This window comes from Palaemon carinicauda, chromosome 35 (genome assembly GCF_036898095.1).
Source record: "Palaemon carinicauda isolate YSFRI2023 chromosome 35, ASM3689809v2, whole genome shotgun sequence".
NCBI classification, from domain to species: Eukaryota; Metazoa; Arthropoda; class Malacostraca; order Decapoda; family Palaemonidae; genus Palaemon; species Palaemon carinicauda.
Genome location: NC_090759.1, coordinates 8737258 through 8755491, shown reverse-complemented (window position 1 = coordinate 8755491; position 18234 = coordinate 8737258). Strand labels below are relative to the sequence as shown.

The following is an 18234-nucleotide window of genomic DNA, read 5'->3' as shown; positions in this document are numbered from 1 at the left end:
AGACTCTCCCCGTCGCCTGGCCATGAGACGCTCCAAGATTTTATGGTCGGCTTCAGAGCTAGACCATCTCCTGTTAGGAGTTTTTCAAGCGTTTGAAGTTTTTATTTGTTGGATTGGTCCCTGGGAGCCTTAAGTAAGAAGGTCTCTCCAGCTGTCAATGTATTGCTGTACAATTATGTCATGCATGAACAAGCTTTCAGGGATGGCTCCAATAATCTGACAGCCACGTTCACTGCAGGAACAAGGCTATCAGGGATGGCTCCAATGATCTGGCAGCCACGTTCACTGCAGGAGTACTTAAGATGTAAGTGCGCTCAATGTGTTCATTGTCAAGACAAACTTCACGATGAAGACTACCAAATCTGTCTTGGCAGCAGTGAGGGAAGGCGACTGGATGGTCTCTCTCGACCTTCAGGATGCATACTTCCACATCCCGATTCATCCAAACTTTCTACAACATCTGAGGTTTGTGGACGGGAAAGTAATGTACCAATGTCGAGCACTCTACTTCGGCCTCATTCCTGCTCCTTTGGTTTTTACAAGGCCCTTGCAAAATGTAGCAAGCTTTCTACATTTTTTGAGGATTCAGAGCCTCCCTTTATTTTGACGACTGGCTAATCAGGGCGTCGTCATTATATCGCTGTCTGGAGAGCCTCTAATGGACATTAGACCTAACCAAGGAGCTAGGTCTCATAGTGAACGTAGAGAAGTCGTAACTTATAGTACCCCATCCCAGACTATTCTTTATTTGGGAATGGAGATACAGTGTCTGATTTTTCGGGCCTTTTCGTCTCCCACAAGAATGGAACAAGCTCTGTTAAAAGTCCTTCACTTGCAAGAGAAAAACAGTTGCTCTGTAAGAGTTTGAACTAGCCTCGTGGGAACTCTTTCATCGCTGGAGTAGTTTATCTCTCTGGGGAGACAAAACATATGCCCTCTCCAATTTCACCTAAACCCTTGGAACAAGGAGAAGGGCTTAGAGAGTATCTCTTTCCCAATCTCCAACTCAGTCTAGACATGTCTGACTTGGTGGGACAGCAACATCAGACTTCGAGAAGGTCTTTCTCTTGCGATCAAGAACCCAAACCATGTGTTGTATTCAGATGCATCGGATTTGGGTTAGGGAGCTCCACTGGACAGTCTGGAATGCTCGGGTCTTTGATCCACGGATCAGAAGGAACTCCATTTAAGGCAAGTAACATCTCTCCTTTGGCGAGATTTGTGCAAGGAAAAATGAATGTCTTGGCGGACGGCCTCAGCAGAAGAGGACAAGTCATCTCCATGGAGTGGACGTTGCATAAGACTGTGTGCGAGAAGCTATGGATGACATGGGGTCAACCCACCATAGATCTTTTTGCGACTTCTCTGACAAAGAGGCTCTCGACTTACTGCTTTCCAGTTCCAGATCCAGAGGCAGCCCACATAGACGCTTTCCTGCTGGACTGGTCTCACCTGGACGTTTATGCCTTTCCACCTTTCAAGATCCTAAACAAGGTGCTGCAGAAGTTCACCTCTCACGAAGGGACCAGGTTGACATTGGTTGCTCCACTCTGGCCCGCGAGAGAGTGGTTCACAGAGGTACTTCTATGGCTGGTAGACGTTCCAAGAAGTCTGCCGTTACGGATGGATCTCTTGCGACAGCCTCACGTAAAGAGATTTTATCAAAGCCTCCCCACGCTTCATCTAACTGCCTTCAGACTATCGAAAGACTCTCTTGAGCTCGAGGGTTTTCAAAGGAGGCAGCTAGAGCGATCGCGAGGGCTAGAAGATCCTCTACCATCAGGATCTATCAGTCGAAATGGGAGGTATTTAGAGACTGGTGCAAGTCCTCCTCTATTTCCTCTTCCAAGTGCCTCTGTAGCGTAGATTGTGAATTTTCTGCCTTATCTGAGAACCGGTCGCTCCCTCTCTGCATCTACCATTAAAGGCTACAGAAGCATGTTAGCTTCTGTTTTCAGGCATAAGGGTTTGGATCTTTCTAATAACAAAGATCTCCAAGACCTGCTTAAGTGTTTCGAGACTTCCAAGGAGCGTCATATTTCGACTCCTGCTTGGAACTTGGACGTGGTCCTACAGTTCCTTATGTCAGACAGGTTTGAACCATTAAATTCAGCCTCCCTGAAGGATCTTACCCTCAAGACACTTTTTTTTGGTGAGCTTAGCTTCGGCTAAAAGGGTTAGTGAGATACATGCTTTTAGCAAGAACATCGGTTTCTCCGCTAATAAAGCAGTATGCGCTCTTCAACTTGGTTTTTTTGGCCAAGAATGAACTTCCGTCTCGTCCTTGGCCTAAATCATTTGAAATCCCCAGTCTTTCTGAGATAGTGGGGAATGAAGTTGAAAGAGTGCTGTGCCCCATTAGAGCTCTTAATTTTTGTTTATCCAGAACTAAACCGCGACGAGGTTGTTCAGAGGCTTTATGGTGCTCCGTTAAAAAGCCCTCTTTGCCTATGTCTAAGAATGCGTGGTCTTATTTTATTAGACTTTTGATTTGGGAGGCACACTCTCAATTAAGTGAGAAGGATCATAATTTACTTAAAGTCAAGGCTCATGAAGTTAGAGCGATAGCAACTTCTGTAGCGTTTAAGCAAAATAGACCCATTAAAAGTATTATGGACGCGACCTTTTGGAGAGGCAAGTCGGTTTTCGCTTTATATTACTTGAAAGATGTCCAGACTCTTTATGAGGACTGCTACACACTGGGACCATTCGTAGCAGCGAGTGCAGTAGTGGGTGAAGGCTCTACCACTACATTACCTTAATCCCAATATCCTTTTAATCTACTCTTGAAATTTTTAATCTTATTTTGGGTTGTACGGGAGACTAAGAAGTCTTTCGCAATCTTTTTGATTTGGCGGGTGGTCAAAATATTGTTTCTTGAGAGCGCCCAGATTAAGGGTATTGATGAGGTCCTGTTATAGGGGTGTTCACCCTGGTTATAGCAGATCCTGGGAGTCTTTCGGCATCCTAAGAGGATCGCTGGGCTTCATGAGGATAGCGGACTAATGAGGCAGAGTAATAATCAGAGTCTGCTTCCTTACCAGGTACCTCTACTTAAGTCCTTACCAGGTACCTATACTTAAGTCTGTTTTTTGAATAATTGTCAAAAACTCTTGAGCATATACGCCTTTATTGTATTAATACTGGTCTCTACCCACCACCATGGGTGTGAATCAGCTATTATATATTCACCGGCTAAGTTTAATATTTAAAAATGATATTTTGATTATAAAATAAATTTTTGAATATACTTACCCGGTGAATATATAAATTAAAGGCCCTCCCTTCCTCCCCGATAGAGACCTAGGGGACTGAGAAGAACTGGAGATGTTTACAAGTATATGCGGTATCTGGCCGATAGTCGGCGCTGGTGGTCACACCCGCAACCTTCACGGCGATCGCTCGCGAGTTTTTGGAATCTGTCGAGCCGTCGGAGACGTCAGCTATTATATATTCACCGGGTAAGTATATTCAAAAATTTATTTTATAATCAAAATATCATTTTTATAAAGGCACAAAGGTTTAGGAGAGCTGATTGAATCCTTGCAGGAGACGGAAAAGCCTGAAAAGTCTGACTCTGAATCTCCATCCCCAAATGAATCTTCTGGGATGGAGTCATCTGTGACTTCTTTGAACTCACTAGGAGTCCTAATTCCTTTGACAAATTCAATGTCAGCTGCAGATCCTTCAAACAGCGATCGACCGAGGGGGCTCTTATGAGCCAATTGTCCAAGTACAGGGAGGCTCTGATGCCCCCTGAATGTAGCATGCTCGCCACATTCAGCATGATCTTCGTGAATACCAGAGGAGCTGTGCTGAGACCGAAACATAAGGCCCGGAACTGGAAGACTTCCTTCCCGCATACGAACCTCAGATAACGTCTGCAACTCGGATGTATTGGGACATGAAAGTAAGCGTCTTGGAGGTCCAATGATACCATCCAGTCGACCCTTCCTTACTGCTGCCAGCACGGTTTTCTGAGTTTCCATGGTGAACTTTGAATTCTGGACGTAGCTGTTGAGGGCACTTACATCCAGAACTGGCCTCCATTCCCCCAAACTCTTGGGGACCAAGAACAAACGGTTGTAAAACCCTGGTGATTTTAAGTCCTGCACCATCTCTATCGCTTTCTTCTCTAGCAAGAGAGACATTTGAAGCTGCATGGCTTGCCTCTTTGGTCCTTCCCTGTATTTGGGGGAGAGATCCAAAGGATCTGTGGCTAACGGAAGTTTTGAGAAGAATGGGATTTTTTATCCTTCCTTTAAAACAAGAACGGACCAAGGTCCGCTCCTCTTCTCTCCCAGGCCTGCCAGAAGTAATTCAGCCCTGCCCCACTGCTGTCTGAAGGAGAGGGCAGTCAGACTCTGCCTCGACTGGATTTAGCTCCTCTTTTCTTGGACTTCTTCCCATCGGGCCTAAAGTTACTTCTTCCGGCAGGTTTACCACGAAAGGACTGAGCGGATTGTGAAAACGAAGTAACTTCCTTTCGTCTATGGGAAGGGAATGAAGTAGGCAGCACCTTCCTAGCTGTCTTGGCAACCAGATCATGGGTAGCCTTCTGGGTCAGCGCAGCGGCAACTTCCCTTACCAACTCTTGAGGGAAAAGCGCAGAAGACAAAGGCGCAAAAAGTAACTCCGATCTCTGAAAAGGAGTGACCCTCACGGAGAGGAAAGAACACATAGTTGCCCTCTTCTTAACAACTCCGGCTGTGAATAGGGCAGCCAATTCGTTTGAACCGTCCCTTACTGCCTTGTCCATGCATGACATTAGTTGAATGAGGTTACTAGTGTCAGTGCCCTTCATTTCCGACACTTTTCTCCCGAAAGCTCCCAGAGACCAGTCCAGAAAGTTGAACACTTCGAAAGCCCTGAACATGCCTTTCAAGAGATGGTCGAACTCAGACATAGACCACCACACTTTAGTCTTCCTCATAACTAGCCGACATGAAGAGTCTACTAGGCTCGAGAAATCTCCCTGGGCAGAGGCAGCAACTCCCAAGCCTAAGACTTCTCCTGTCTCATACCAAACACTAGACTTGGAGGCTAGTCTGGCAGGAGGAAAAGCGAAATACGTCTTGTCAAGGACTTTCTTCGAATCCATCCACACTCCCATTAACTTTAACGCCCTCTTAGAGGAGCGAGAGAGTACCATCTTCGTGAACATAGACGCTCTTGCTGCTTTACCAAGGGTAAATTCCGAAGGCGGAGAACGCGGGGCTACAGGAGTAAAATGGTCTGGGAATAACTCCGTGAAGACCAGCATCAACTTCTTGAGGTCCACCGAATGTTGAGGTGGTTTATCCTCTTCTCCCTCCGAGATATCGTCCAACGGTTCATCCGGGGAGAAAACTTCATCCGGCTCCTCCTCCGAAAGAAAATCAGCCGCCGCAGCAGTGCCTTGTTCAGAGAGGCGCCGTTCGTGTGTAGACACGTCAGCGCTGAAGTGCGCGTTTGCACTGCTCAATATTCCCATCTGCATGACGTTCACTAGCCTTGCGCTTGTTGTCACGTTCGGTTTGTGGAATAGTATCCAACTGACGCGAGGCGACAAGGGTCGACTGACGTGTGGCATCACAGGTTGGCTGACGCGTGGCGTCATAGGTTGACCGACGCGTGCCGCCATGGGGAGACTGACGTGTGGCGTCATGGATTGACTGACGTGTGCCGTCGTGGGTAGACTGACGCGCGGTGTCAAGGGATGACTAACGTTTGCCGTCATGAGTAGACTGACGTGCGGTGTCATGGGTTGACTGACGCGGCTGCTTTTGTCCAGCCGCTTAGCGGCCCGCTCCGTTGTTTGGCGAACGTCGTCGCGTTTGGAAGACCGGCGCTCTGAGCGGTTGATTGATGCTGAGAAGCAGGTCCCTGACGAGATGCATCCAACTCAACCTGTCGTTGAACACTGCGGCTTGGAGATCGCTTGTGTAACAATGCGTCATTACCGGAATCAACAGGCCGCTTGTGTGACAACGCGTCTAAACCGGAAAACTGACGCCCAACCACACTGCCAACAGCAGGCCGATAAGATTGCATAAGCGACGAGAGTTGCTGCTTCATGCCCAACAGCATAGATCATTTGGGATCACGTTTAGGCGACACGCGTGCCGCCTCTTCCAACGCAAATTCGCCTTCCTCATCGCTTCCAAATCGCTCCCCACGTTCGGGAGACAAACACCAGTCTGATGGAAGCGGCGGTGCATGAACCATAACACCAGAACCAGGGATCAGCTCCGAATCTGACTGCACCAAACCTTTATCTATTTCAGAACTCCCGTCAGAGCGTTTCACAGGTGAACCCTCGCCAAGGGACTGAAAACGCTCAGGTGTATCCCAATGGCTACAGCCAGGCTCTTGCGGAGGAGAATCGTGTTGCTGTACCACTGCGTCTGCTTTTCTCTTAAGAGGTCTAGAGGCTTGACGCCAGACCTCGTCACGCGTAACTTCATCCGAACATGGCGATAATGCATTAACCTCACCTTTCCTATGGTGAGGGTGAGTGACCTGTTATACAACAGCAGGTACGCTCGAGGGGACGTCTGCGCGAGTGATGACGCCTCTCGTTCCCTTTCGCCGTTCGACGTTACTTCTTCCATGGGTTGGCGAGCTTGAAAGAGGTCTAAGGCTAGGCAAACGACAGGATCGCGCAGACGCACCTTCCACAACACTGAACACATTAGCCGAACTTTTCGCACTTGATAGGTCGCCTGTGCGACAACTTTTAAGCAAATTAATTTCGGACATAATCTGGTTCTTGTCCACCGCTAGTGATTCAACTCTTACGCCGAGAGCTTGAATCGCAGACAACATATCCTTCATTGTAGGTTCCTTCGGTTCTTGATCTACCACTATTAGGGAAGGATTAGGATCAATGACATTGGATACAGGTAAATCTACAGAACGATAAGAACTGCGACTAATTCTGTCTTTTTCTAGTCTCCGAGTATAGCGCTCATAAGCTAACCACTCACTTTCGGTCAAAGAAAAGCATTCTTCGCACCGATCCCCAAAAGTACAAGTTTTACCCCTACATTTCACATAAATCGTATGAGGATCAACAGAAGCTTTAGGAAGACGAGCATGACATCCTTTAATACACTTCCTATATACAGGGGAGGGGTCGGCTATATTGAATAGTTATGAGAGAGATCAAAACATAAACAAGAGTCAAAACTATCTAAATAAACCCAAAACAACAAAGATATCAAGATAATATGAAAGAGAAATCATTAAAGCATAAGCCCAAAACCAAAAGACAGTGTACAGTACATCACCAAATAAACCGTCCAAATCAAAGTAGGTTGCGAGTGAATTCCAATCGTTCCAGCCAGCAATGGCAGCAGGGAAGGTCTGAATTGGTTGGAATAGTTCGCCTGTCTACCGCGAGGGCGCTAGTATACACCTGGGATATCTGCGATTGCGGCGAGATTTTGAATTTCTGCCGGGCGTCCAGGGACTTTAGCCGCTCTTATATAACCAGCAGGTAAGTTGTATGTTTAAAAATGTCTTTTTCCACCCTTGAGCATACATTATGATTTTACCTTTATCTTAATTTCAGCTCCATATCTCAGTATGTTGTCAAATTCTGACTTTTCCAACTTAAGAATCCTCTCGACCATCTTTTCACATAGGCTTTCGGCAGAAAAAATCACTTACAGTAATTTATAATTGTTTTTTCACTCACAAACCTTATGTTATTTATAGGGATTATCTTTCAGCAAAGCTGGAAGGTTAGCCATTAGACTTTTAATGCGAGGTGGCAACCCTACCTAACCACTATAGTGTGTAGGTAGTGGGTGGCTTGGGGTTACCCAGCCACCTTTATCTACTCTCTCATCGGTGAACTATGTCACTTTTTTCTTTTGGCTTGTAGAGACTGGATGTGTCCGCTCTCTCCTCCTCAAGGTTTGGCCATACTGACTATTGCTTTATGCAAATCCTCTCTCTTTTCAGGTGTGACTGTTCTCTCTTTGACACTCGTGTACCTACCTGGGGTCATGCGGCACCATGTTGTTGGCAAAGACCAACCCTCATTCACTGTGCTCTGACCTGCATGATGCATGGGGTGTCACTCCTGTGCAGGGTTCACCCTGTGAAGAATGTATTGAGTGGCCAGCCTCCCAGTGGGAGAAATTTGGGCGTTGCAGGAAGAAGTCAAAGAGATCTCTCTACCCCAGGGTCCTCTCTCTACCCCAGGGTCCTCATCAGGAGTGAAAAGACCTAGAGCTGCTTCTTCCTACACACCTAGATCTCTCTCCGAAGCTCCACCTCGCTTGCCTTCTTCCGGAGGACAATTGAGTTGGAGCGCAGACCAGTTAACTCCATTGCCCTTCCAAAACTACAACAGCCTCAGATCAGATCCAGTCCTAAGATCCCACTTGAGAGGTCAGTATCTTTTTCATTCTCCTCTGCCGGACCTTCTGACCCCGGGAGGAAACCTGCTGCATTTAGTCAGCTTAACAACCCTCGAGTTCACTGGTCACCTCCCTTAGATCTAGAGCTAAGGACAGGGTTGATCTCGGGTTGCCCCAGACCTTTGGGCAACTCCCTCTAAGCCTGACATATTTGGGAGATGGCTAATGGTGAGGCAAAAGAGGAGGATGCACTGTGGTACTCCACCTCATATGAATCGGCTCCAACCTCGGTTGAGCAGGGATATAGGCTCACCCTTAGGAGATTGTTAATCCAGAACTTCACCCTGTCTCTAGACCACCCAAAGATGAGCAATCATCCATTCCCCTAGTCTCACATTCTGATGGAACCGCAGGTTCCTCCCAGACCTTCCATCCTGGAAGAGCACTTCCCTCCTTGTAGAGAGTCGAAAGACTCGTAGATTATTCCTAAGAATGAAAAAGTGTGGGACACTCTTGAGGCTAGAGATTTATCGGAGATCACCCGAGGCAGGACCTTCTCAAGAACCGGTTGAGGACTTTGACCTACCCCAGGCACCTATGGGTGAAGGCTTGGGTATAGATGAGTTTTTGGACTAAAGATAAATATCTCCCCAGAGTAGCGAGTCCAAAGTTCCACTCCGAAGCCGAGCGTAAGGAGTCGGAACACGCCTTCTGGCAAGTTCTTACTTGTTTGAGATCGATTAACAAGCTGTCAGATTCTGGTACCACTTTTCAGGAAGGCAAGGACATGGTCCTGGACCAACTTTTTGACCCCCAGATCATGTCGCAGAAGGGCGCTCTCCAAAAGGTCTTTGACGGGTTTCCAGCTTTCTACAGTTGGGAAAAAAGTGTCTGGAGGCTGGAGACCATTCATCGATCTCTCTACAAACTCTGTTCAGGATGGAGACGGCAGACACGGTCATCTAGGCAGTCTGACCAAAGGACTTTATGTGCACGCTGGATCTCCAGGACGCATACTTAAAGATCCCAATCCATCTGTCTTCATGGAAGTATCTCAGTTTCATACTTAGAACAGACGTTACCAGTTCATAGTTCTCTGCTTCGGTCTTGCAACAGCACCCGGTCTTCACGAGGGTGTTTACCCAAGTGTCATCTTGGGCTCACAAGAACGCCATTAGTCTCTTAAGATACCTCGACAATTGGCTGATTCTAGCATGACTCGGCGATGACCCTTCTTCATCACTGAGACATGCTTTTCGAGTTTTGTCAGGATCTGGGGTTTGTGATGAATATCGAGAAGTCATCACTGCTCCCCTCTGATTGACTGGTCTATCTTGGAATGGTTATAGACACCAACCTCAGACGGGAAGATTTTCCAGCCCGGCAGCGGTATTGCCTCCTAGATCGACTAACTTCCCTGATTAGTCTTGTTCCCAATGGCCGCCTCAGAACAAGATCCCTGCAATGGCATCTAAAGTCCGTATGGAACCAGCACTCCGGCTTCCCGGATATCTTAGTCCCTATAGGACAAAATCAAGTAACGGACCTTCAGTGGTGGCTGGCAGAGGAGAACCTCCTCAAGGTACTAGATCTGCTCATCCCTCCTGCAGACTTGATGCTTTACACAGGTGCATCAAAAGAAGGATGGGGGCCCCATTTGCTACAACATAGGCTCAGGCCTTTAATCCGATTTCAAAAGGTACCAGCACATAAATCTCGTAGAGATGAGAGCAGCCTTTCTAGCTCTCCAGCAGTTCCATTGGTTGCTGGTGAGTCAGTCTGTAGTGCTGATGATCGACAACGCTAAGGTGGTGGCTTACATGAACAAACAAGTCGGTACCTTTTTGCAGCCCCTATGACATCTAGCAGTAGAAATACTAAGATTGACAGAAGAACATTTGGTGACCCTATCAGCTCGCTTCATCCCCAGCAAAAGGAAAAGCCTCGTAGACAACTTGAGCAGGACGACTCAGATAGTGGGCGCCGAATGGTCTTTGAATCCTCTGGTAGTCAACAAAGTCCTAACTTTGTGTGGTTCCCAAACTGTGGATCTGTTTGCGACATCCTTGAATTTCAGACTCCCACTATACTGCTCTCCAGTCCTGAACCCTCAGGCTCTATGGGAAGATGCATTTAAACAACGGTGGGACAAAATTTATGTGTATGCCTTTCCCCCATTCTGTCTGATGAGAAAGATGCTCAACAAGAATAAAGCATCCAACAACCTAATGATGACACTCATAGCCCCGCTATGGCTTCATGCAGAATGGTCACCGGACCTTCAGCAACTCTTAAGTAGGTCTCCCAAGAGAACTACCTACGATGACAAGATCTACTCATACAACCACACCTGAACATCTTCCACAAGGCCTTCCCGTCTCTGCTGCTTTACTCCTGGAGACTATCCGGCATCCTCTCTCTGACAGGCTTTTCACAACAAGGTGCAAGAAGGATGTCTGGATACTTAAAAAGATCCTCAGCCTCGGTTTACCAGGCAAAGTGGACAGTGTTCTGTGGTTGGTTTCGTGGAATGGGTATCTCTTCCCTCGATGCCACTGAAGTATTCCAATAATAGTGAAGTTCCTTATATACCTTCGGGAGGAAAAACTCCTTCGTCTCGGCAGTGAAAGACTATCGCTCAGCCTTAAGCCTAGCCTTTAGATTGGAAGGAGTAGACCTTTCCTTTTCGTTGGAGCTTTCTCTCCTCATACTGAGTTATGAGATCATTTGCCCCCATCCAGTGATAAAACCACCTCTTTGGAACGTGGTTAGTGTTCTACGGTCCTTAAAGGGCCCCCCTAGCAAATTGTTACGCCATGCAGCAGACCTTAACCATCATTGTGAGGATGACGTTCCTACTCTCCTTAGCATCAGCAAAGAGAGTTAGTGAACTTCATGGTTTCTCATATGACTTTGCCCATTCAAGGGGATGGGGTAAGGTGACACTCGGCTTCATCCCTTAGTTTATTGCAAAGACTCAAAACCTTGAGGTACTGGACCCTAGATTCGGGCCCTTTTAGGTTAAGAGTCTACAGTAACTTGTCTCCAGGTGTCAGCCCTGTTTGTTAGCATGGGTAGAATCAAGAGGAGGGTCACCAAGAAAACCATCTCATCCTTGATTTGTAAAGTCTTAGACTCGGCACTGAATCTTGACCCCTCCTCTTGCTCGACAACGTAGAGCTCATGATGTCAGTGACATCATTACATCCCTTGCATTCAAGCGCAACTTTTCTGTGTTGCTGGCGTGTGGAACCGTCAGACGAGCTTCACTGCCCACTATCTACAAGACGTGACCCACAGGAATCTTGATACGTTTTCTATTGGTCCTGTGGGGCTGCACAACAAGTGGTTTTATAATACCTCAGGCTCCTTGTTGAAGTAGCAGCAGATGGTTGAGGGCATTGGTTTACCAGGTAAAGTCTGGGATGTATGAATAAGAATTACTGGCTCTTTTTTTTTTTTTCTTCATCTTCCCCTCTGTTGGGGAACAGCGCCGAGTCGCTCTGCAAATTGGCCTCATCCTGTGCAGGTAATAACCATTTCCCTTTTGTAACTTAGTATACAACCCCAATTTTCCCGTGAGGTAAGCTTTGGGAAACATCTATATTTATGTACACTAATTAGTATTCCTATTTTTAACGCTGAATATGGTTACCTAGACATTCATATGCTCTCTCACAACCACGCAGGTTGCCTAGGCCGCTGTCATACTTGTTTATGTATTAATTAGTGAGGTGTCAAGGCTTTCCTCTAGATACAGTCTAGTACTGTACAGGGAAAACCTGGGTCAATGACCAAGCCAGTGGTTGGACTTACCACCCTCCTAAGGGTGAGTCATCCCTGAAGGAACAAATGACAAATTTGGAAATTATTTGTATTTTTCCTAACAAACCTGGAGTTATTTATATAAATTAGTCCGCCAACACCTGTTCCCCGATAAGTGCTGCGTGCAATAAAAAATTGATTTAGTTAACCGATTAGTGAGTAGATAAAGGTGTTTTGGTACCCTTCAGCCCCCCCTTACCTTCTCACTATAATGGTTAGGTAGAGTTGCCACCTCACATTAAAAGTCTAATGGCTAAACTCTAACTTTGCTGAATGATAATCCATATGAATAACTACAGGTTTGAATTAGTTAGGAAAAATACAGATTATATCCAAATTTGTTATATTTGAGTTTCTGATGACACCCTTGTGTTTATTTAATGTATGTCATGGTGGTCACCCTTATTCTTGGCTTCAGCATGCCTGTGGTTTTGGACTACTTTGAATCTTTCATTTACACCAGGTCATGTGTATACTGTATATATTATTACTTTTGATTAACTGGGTATTGACTTCATTGTAATTCAGTGTGATAATGGATGATTCATTTAGTTGTCTGCAGTCATTTGTTTGTAAGCGTCAAGCAATAAAAAGACTTGGGTTTATGCAGCTAGGATAAATGCAAATTGTTATTCAATATTTATGATTTTTTCAGTGGACTGTATATGGCAATGCTACATAATTCATAGTATACCCCAATCATTATTGTACTTGCATAAACATTTATATGCAAATCCTATTGCATTTTTTTGCACATTACATGTTAAGTTATAACTTGTATTTACTTGACTGAAATCTATCATTAACTATGATTTTATAGGTGAAGTATCAGACAGCGCAAGTAGTGAGTCTGAGGATTTGGACGAGGAGTTTGACGATGGCTTGGACGAAAACATGATTGGAGACGATGAGGACAGAGCCCGTCTAGAACAAATGACTGAGAAGGAGCGTGAGCAGGAAATTTATAACCGAATTGAAAAAAGAGAAGTTTTAAGGACTAGGTTTGAGATTGAGAAAAAGTTAAAACTGGCCAAGAAGAAGGAGCAGCGGAAAAGAAAAGAAAAAGATGGTGATAAACCAAAGGTAGGTTTCATCGTAATGCCTTGCACTCTTTTCAGTATTTCTGTTTTTTTGGTGTGTGATTTATATGGCTGTGAAATTTTTACATTTTGAATCTAGATGAGATTTAGTTAACTTGAAAAGTGGGCTTAAAAGATGAGGAAGAATCTGCAATGAGCTTGGAACAAAGCTTTGTTCAATCCTAGTTTTTTAGTCTATTGAGAATTTTCCCTTTTTAGGAGAAGAAGCAACCAGTTTTGTCAGACAGACAAAAAGTGTTGGAAGAACGAGCGCAGGGACGAAACGACAAATTTGCCGCTCTCAAGGCCAAGAGAGAAAATAAATTCCAAAAAGGTGAGGGGAACTTGTTTTGGTTCTTAATTACAGTAGATGCAGAGGCAGTGACAGAGTTCAGTACAAGCTTATTTTGTTCATGTTAAATGCTTTAAATAACTTTCTTTTATCTAGCGGAAGAGGAAAAACAGAAGAAAGAGAAGAAGGCTGAAGAAGAGAGAAAGAAAAAAGAAGACAGAGAAAAAGATAGAACTGCAGATTCAGATTCTGATGCTGAGGATTCAAAATCCAAACATAAACTAAAGGTAATGAATACAGTTTTGTTTATACAATATATTATTTTAAACTGCTTGTTTTGTCAGCAAATGTCACAAATGCAATTCCTTATAAAAGGATTAAAGCATAAGAGCTTTGAATAAATTCAGATGTAGAATTGTTTAACGGTTTTATATATTTTACTGAAGGGTTTTTATTATGGTAAAGCTTGTAAGTTTTATAATTCATTTTTTGTTACTGTGTGTTACTCAATTCTTAACTATATTGAGTAATAGAAGCTGGTCATTTCTTAAGATTGTAAGTGATGTTTTAGAGGTCTTTTTGTAATTACACTTTTATAGTTTTCTAATGAGAGCATATACAGTATTTGCATAGTGACATAGAAGACTACAAGGAGGGTATCTGAATTGTAGCAGTTTCCAGTTATCTTCTTAGTTTGGAAGGAAGTAGGAATTAAATCTCTGTTTTTGTATTTGGCCCCCTATAATGATAAAAACTGATATTGGATAAGATCACAGAGTACCTTATTCTTCTGTTTCAGGCATCTGAAGTATTCAGTTCAGATGATAGTGGTTCAGATAGTGAGAAATCAACAAAGTCTGAAAAGTCGCCTAAACGTAGATCGTCTTCCTCCTCCTCTTCCTCTTCTTCCGATAGTGATAGTGACTCGGCAAGGTAAATTAATTTGATTTTAATTAAGGTTTTAATGTTTTGAAAGACTAGAGGTTGATTAATGCTATTGGGAATATATTATAATTGTTATTATGAGTGTTACTTTTTTTTGGGATGATTGCTGTCACCCTACAAGTAGAGTGAATTAGAATAGGTGTGTCCTTAATTGGCAATTTAATTTGTTTTACGTCTTGAAGATTCATGATGTTCAGTAGATACTAGTGCATATAGAATTTTGTAGCAAGAAATTATTTCTTATATAAACTATTAAATTGCATCTATACTCTAGTGATAGTTTTTCCTGGTGTTTTCACAAATTTGTAGGCCTTTCCTCTTAGTCCGATATTAGCAATATTTATAATGATGCCTTGTTCCATAACTGGAATGCAAATCTACGCTGTTTATTAGGGGTGATTACTTTTAGTGAAGGTGAAAGGACGAGCTATTAAAATTTTAGCGAGGGTTAATTACCCGTTCTGCTCCCGCTCACACACCGGTGATTTAGCTCTCTTTGCTTTTGGCTCGGATGGTGTACGGTCGTTGCCATTCTTCATCCTTCGCCTATTTGGAATGCCATTAATCCTTTTTTTTAAATATTAAACTTAGCCGGTGAATATATAATAGCTGACGTCTCCGACGGCTCGACAGAATTCAAAAACTCGCTAGCGATCGCCATGAAGGTAGCGGGTGTGCCCACCAGCGCCGACTATCGGCCAGATACCGCATATACATGTAAACAGCCCCAGTTCTTCTCTGTCGGTTTCATCGACAAGTCGATTCCACTCGCTATTATGACCTCGAGTTTTTCTACCGAATTGGTGAAGTACTTGGTTTTGGTTTTATTGCTTTCGCCGTGTTGGATTATTCAATACTATCCTCAAAAGAAATGCTTTTGAAAGGAGAGTAAAAGTGTTTTGCCCTTGCTCTTTTATCTCTGGTTTTTTCCATAGAGTAAAGATGGCCGAATCTTCCCTTAGTGTACGGAAGTGTGTTTTAGGCTTTTAGCAATTATCTTATCACGTTATAAATTGTTGTTAATTATAGATTTTCCTCTATATATTTTATATCTCACCCGCCTTTATTAGGCCTCTTCGATTAGCTTTCCATTTATACTAAACATCAAGATAAATTTTATGTTTTGTTTATATGCGGCCTTACCTATTCCTCCCCTAGTCCGAGAGTAGGCGGTCCTAACTTGGAAACCGAAGTTAAACAACGTTGAGCCCATTCAACTTTTATTTTCGTTAAGTTTAAATCATTTGCTCTGTAAGAGTTATGAAATGAATATTTTTTAGTAGATATTTTATGAAAGATTTTCTTTGAATAATCTTCGTGCTGTTTCAAAGATGAACTAACGTTTGGTTTATTTATGCTACGCAGTTTGCGCTCTATCGTTACGATAGAGAAAGAGAGAATCACGGTTTCACTTTGCAGAAAGAGTAAATCGATTTTGACGTTTTGTTCATTCTTCTTTCAAACTGAAGTGTTTTAAATACTAATTTAAAGGAACTTGTTAATTTTCAATTTCTTAGTCCTTTCAGTTTTTTCCTTTGGTCAAATAACCTGTTTATTGACGAAGGGTGAGTGGGCATTTCTCTTCTGTGTGAAATCAAGAGAGAGAGAGAGAGACGGAGAGAGAGAGAGGAAGAGAGAACGTTCCGATCTTTATTCTCGTCCCAAGCGAGTAACGTTGTTCTCGATTCAGTTTTTTACTCTCGTCCCAAGTCTCTGTACGGGGAGAAAGGATAAAACTTTTTTAGTTTTTATTCTCGTCCCAAGGCACTGTACGGTGAGAGATTGAAAACGTAGTCTTTAATGAACTAGTGTTTAGTCTCCTCCCCAGTCACTGATCCTTTTAACTTTATATATTTCCGTTTGATTCGATATATATGTTTACTGATTTTTGCTTGTACTAATGTGCTTACATTATACGACTCATTTCGCAATTATAACCTTTTGATGTAAGGGAGAATTGCGTGCTTCAGGTAGAAATCAGTTTTATTCATGCCTAATGTGAAATTATTGAAAAATACGATATCAGTGAAGTAAGTGCAAAAACAGAAAATCGTAGTGATAAAGTGATAATTGCGCAAAGTGTTTTTTTAGTGTTGCGACCGAGGGTTCGTCTGTTCGTGCTTGTCGTTCACCTAGTCCGAGACCTCTTTCAGGCTCCCATGCTACCAGGGAGAAGTAATGTCGTAGGACTTATGGGGACGAGAGGCTTTAACCAACGAACAAACGTTCCCTCTATGGTATCGGGTGTGTCTAGCAAGATCGCCCCTACCATAAGACGAGCGAGGCTGTTTTCCTCCTCGTCATCCGAAGGCTTCTCACAAAAGAAACCTTGGAGCAAAGTTTCTAGACCCTTAAAGCGAAAGTCAGTCCCTTCAGGACAGGTCCAGCGTCCTGGCTGTAGCCATGGGGACAGCTCTGACCCTTTGCAGTCGTCGGAAGACGGTTCGCCTATTAAACGCAAGCGTAACACGGGGTCCGAGGGTCGCGGTAAAGGCAATGTTTTGCCAACACAGACGTTACCGTCGTCTCGGCCCGTTCCGACTCCCGTTGATCCTAAATGGGTTGTCCTGCAGGACATGCAGACTAAGCTTGCCTCCCTTATGGAGAAGTATGACGTTGAGCAGGTTCACTATGAACCTTCGCTTTCGAGTCGCCGTTACACTAAACGAGACTGGCCGTCAGCCGCCCAAATGAGCATTTACTCGTCCTTTTGACGTTATGAAACGTGATGTCGGTAGTTTGTCACGTCAGTCACGTGACTTGGATCCTCACTCGCTGCAGTCCCGTGTTGACTTTCAGCCGCTGCCGCACTCTCGTGTTGACGTTCAGCCGCTGCCGCAGTCTCGTGTTGATGTTCAGGACGTTCGCCAACCAGCTCAGTTGCCTTGTTTTGACGTTGAACGTCAAGCACCGCAGTCAAGAGTTGTTTTAACTGCTCAATCTAGGCAGTCAAGGCAGTCTCGACTTGACGTCGAGCGTCCTCCCGCACCTGTTGTTGTTGCTGGTCAGTCCTTTAAGCAGTTACATGACGTAGCGTCCTTGACTGCTACTGATGCTCCTTTGCGTGTGGACTCTGCTTGTCAAGCATTGCCACCATGGCAGGTCTCTCCCTTGCTTGAGACTCGGCAATTGTCGGACGGGGTTCCTTCAGATGAGGAAGTTGCTGATCCCCCTCCTACTGATATTTCCTTGGGGACTTTGTCAGACGGAGAGGAGCCTAAAGCTGCTCAGCCCTCTATGGACTTTAAATAAATCATGCTGATTTTTAAGGATCTTTGTCCGGACCATTTTGTAACTGCTGCTCCTCGTTCGCCTAAAAGTCAGAGTTTACACTAGGCCTAGCTGCTTCGAAGCCATTGTTTTCTAAGCTAGTGCTCTCTCGCTCTTCTAAGAGAGCTTTACGTTTGCTAGGCGACTGGTTGATCACCAGGAGGAGTTTGGGGGAGACAGCCTTTGCTTTCCCTCCTTTTAAACTGGCTTATAGAGCGAGCGTCTGGTGTGACACGGGAGAAGTTCTCGGCTTGGTAGTTCCTGCCTCTGCCCAGAGAGACTTCTCAAGCCTCATAGACTCTCCCCAGCGCCTGGCCATGAGACGCTCCAAGATTTTATGGTCGGCTTCAGAGCTAGACCATCTCCTGTTAGGAGTTTTTCGAGCGTTTTGAAGTTTTGCTGTACAATTATGTCATGCATGAACAAGGCTATCAGGGATGGCTCCAATGATCTGACAGCCACGTTCTCTGCA

At 44.5% G+C, this 18234-nt stretch overlaps 1 protein-coding gene across 1 annotated transcript in view; it reads left to right on the top strand.

The window, feature by feature from the left end:
- Positions 1 to 18234, top strand: part of Rtf1 (RNA polymerase-associated protein Rtf1) — a 229053-nt gene that overhangs the window by 66617 nt on the left and 144202 nt on the right. The window contains exons 4-7 of the mRNA XM_068358690.1: positions 12997 to 13259; positions 13475 to 13589; positions 13704 to 13834; positions 14347 to 14480. Coding sequence (XP_068214791.1) covers positions 12997 to 13259; positions 13475 to 13589; positions 13704 to 13834; positions 14347 to 14480 — 643 coding nt within the window. The remainder of the gene's footprint in view (positions 1 to 12996; positions 13260 to 13474; positions 13590 to 13703; positions 13835 to 14346; positions 14481 to 18234) is intronic.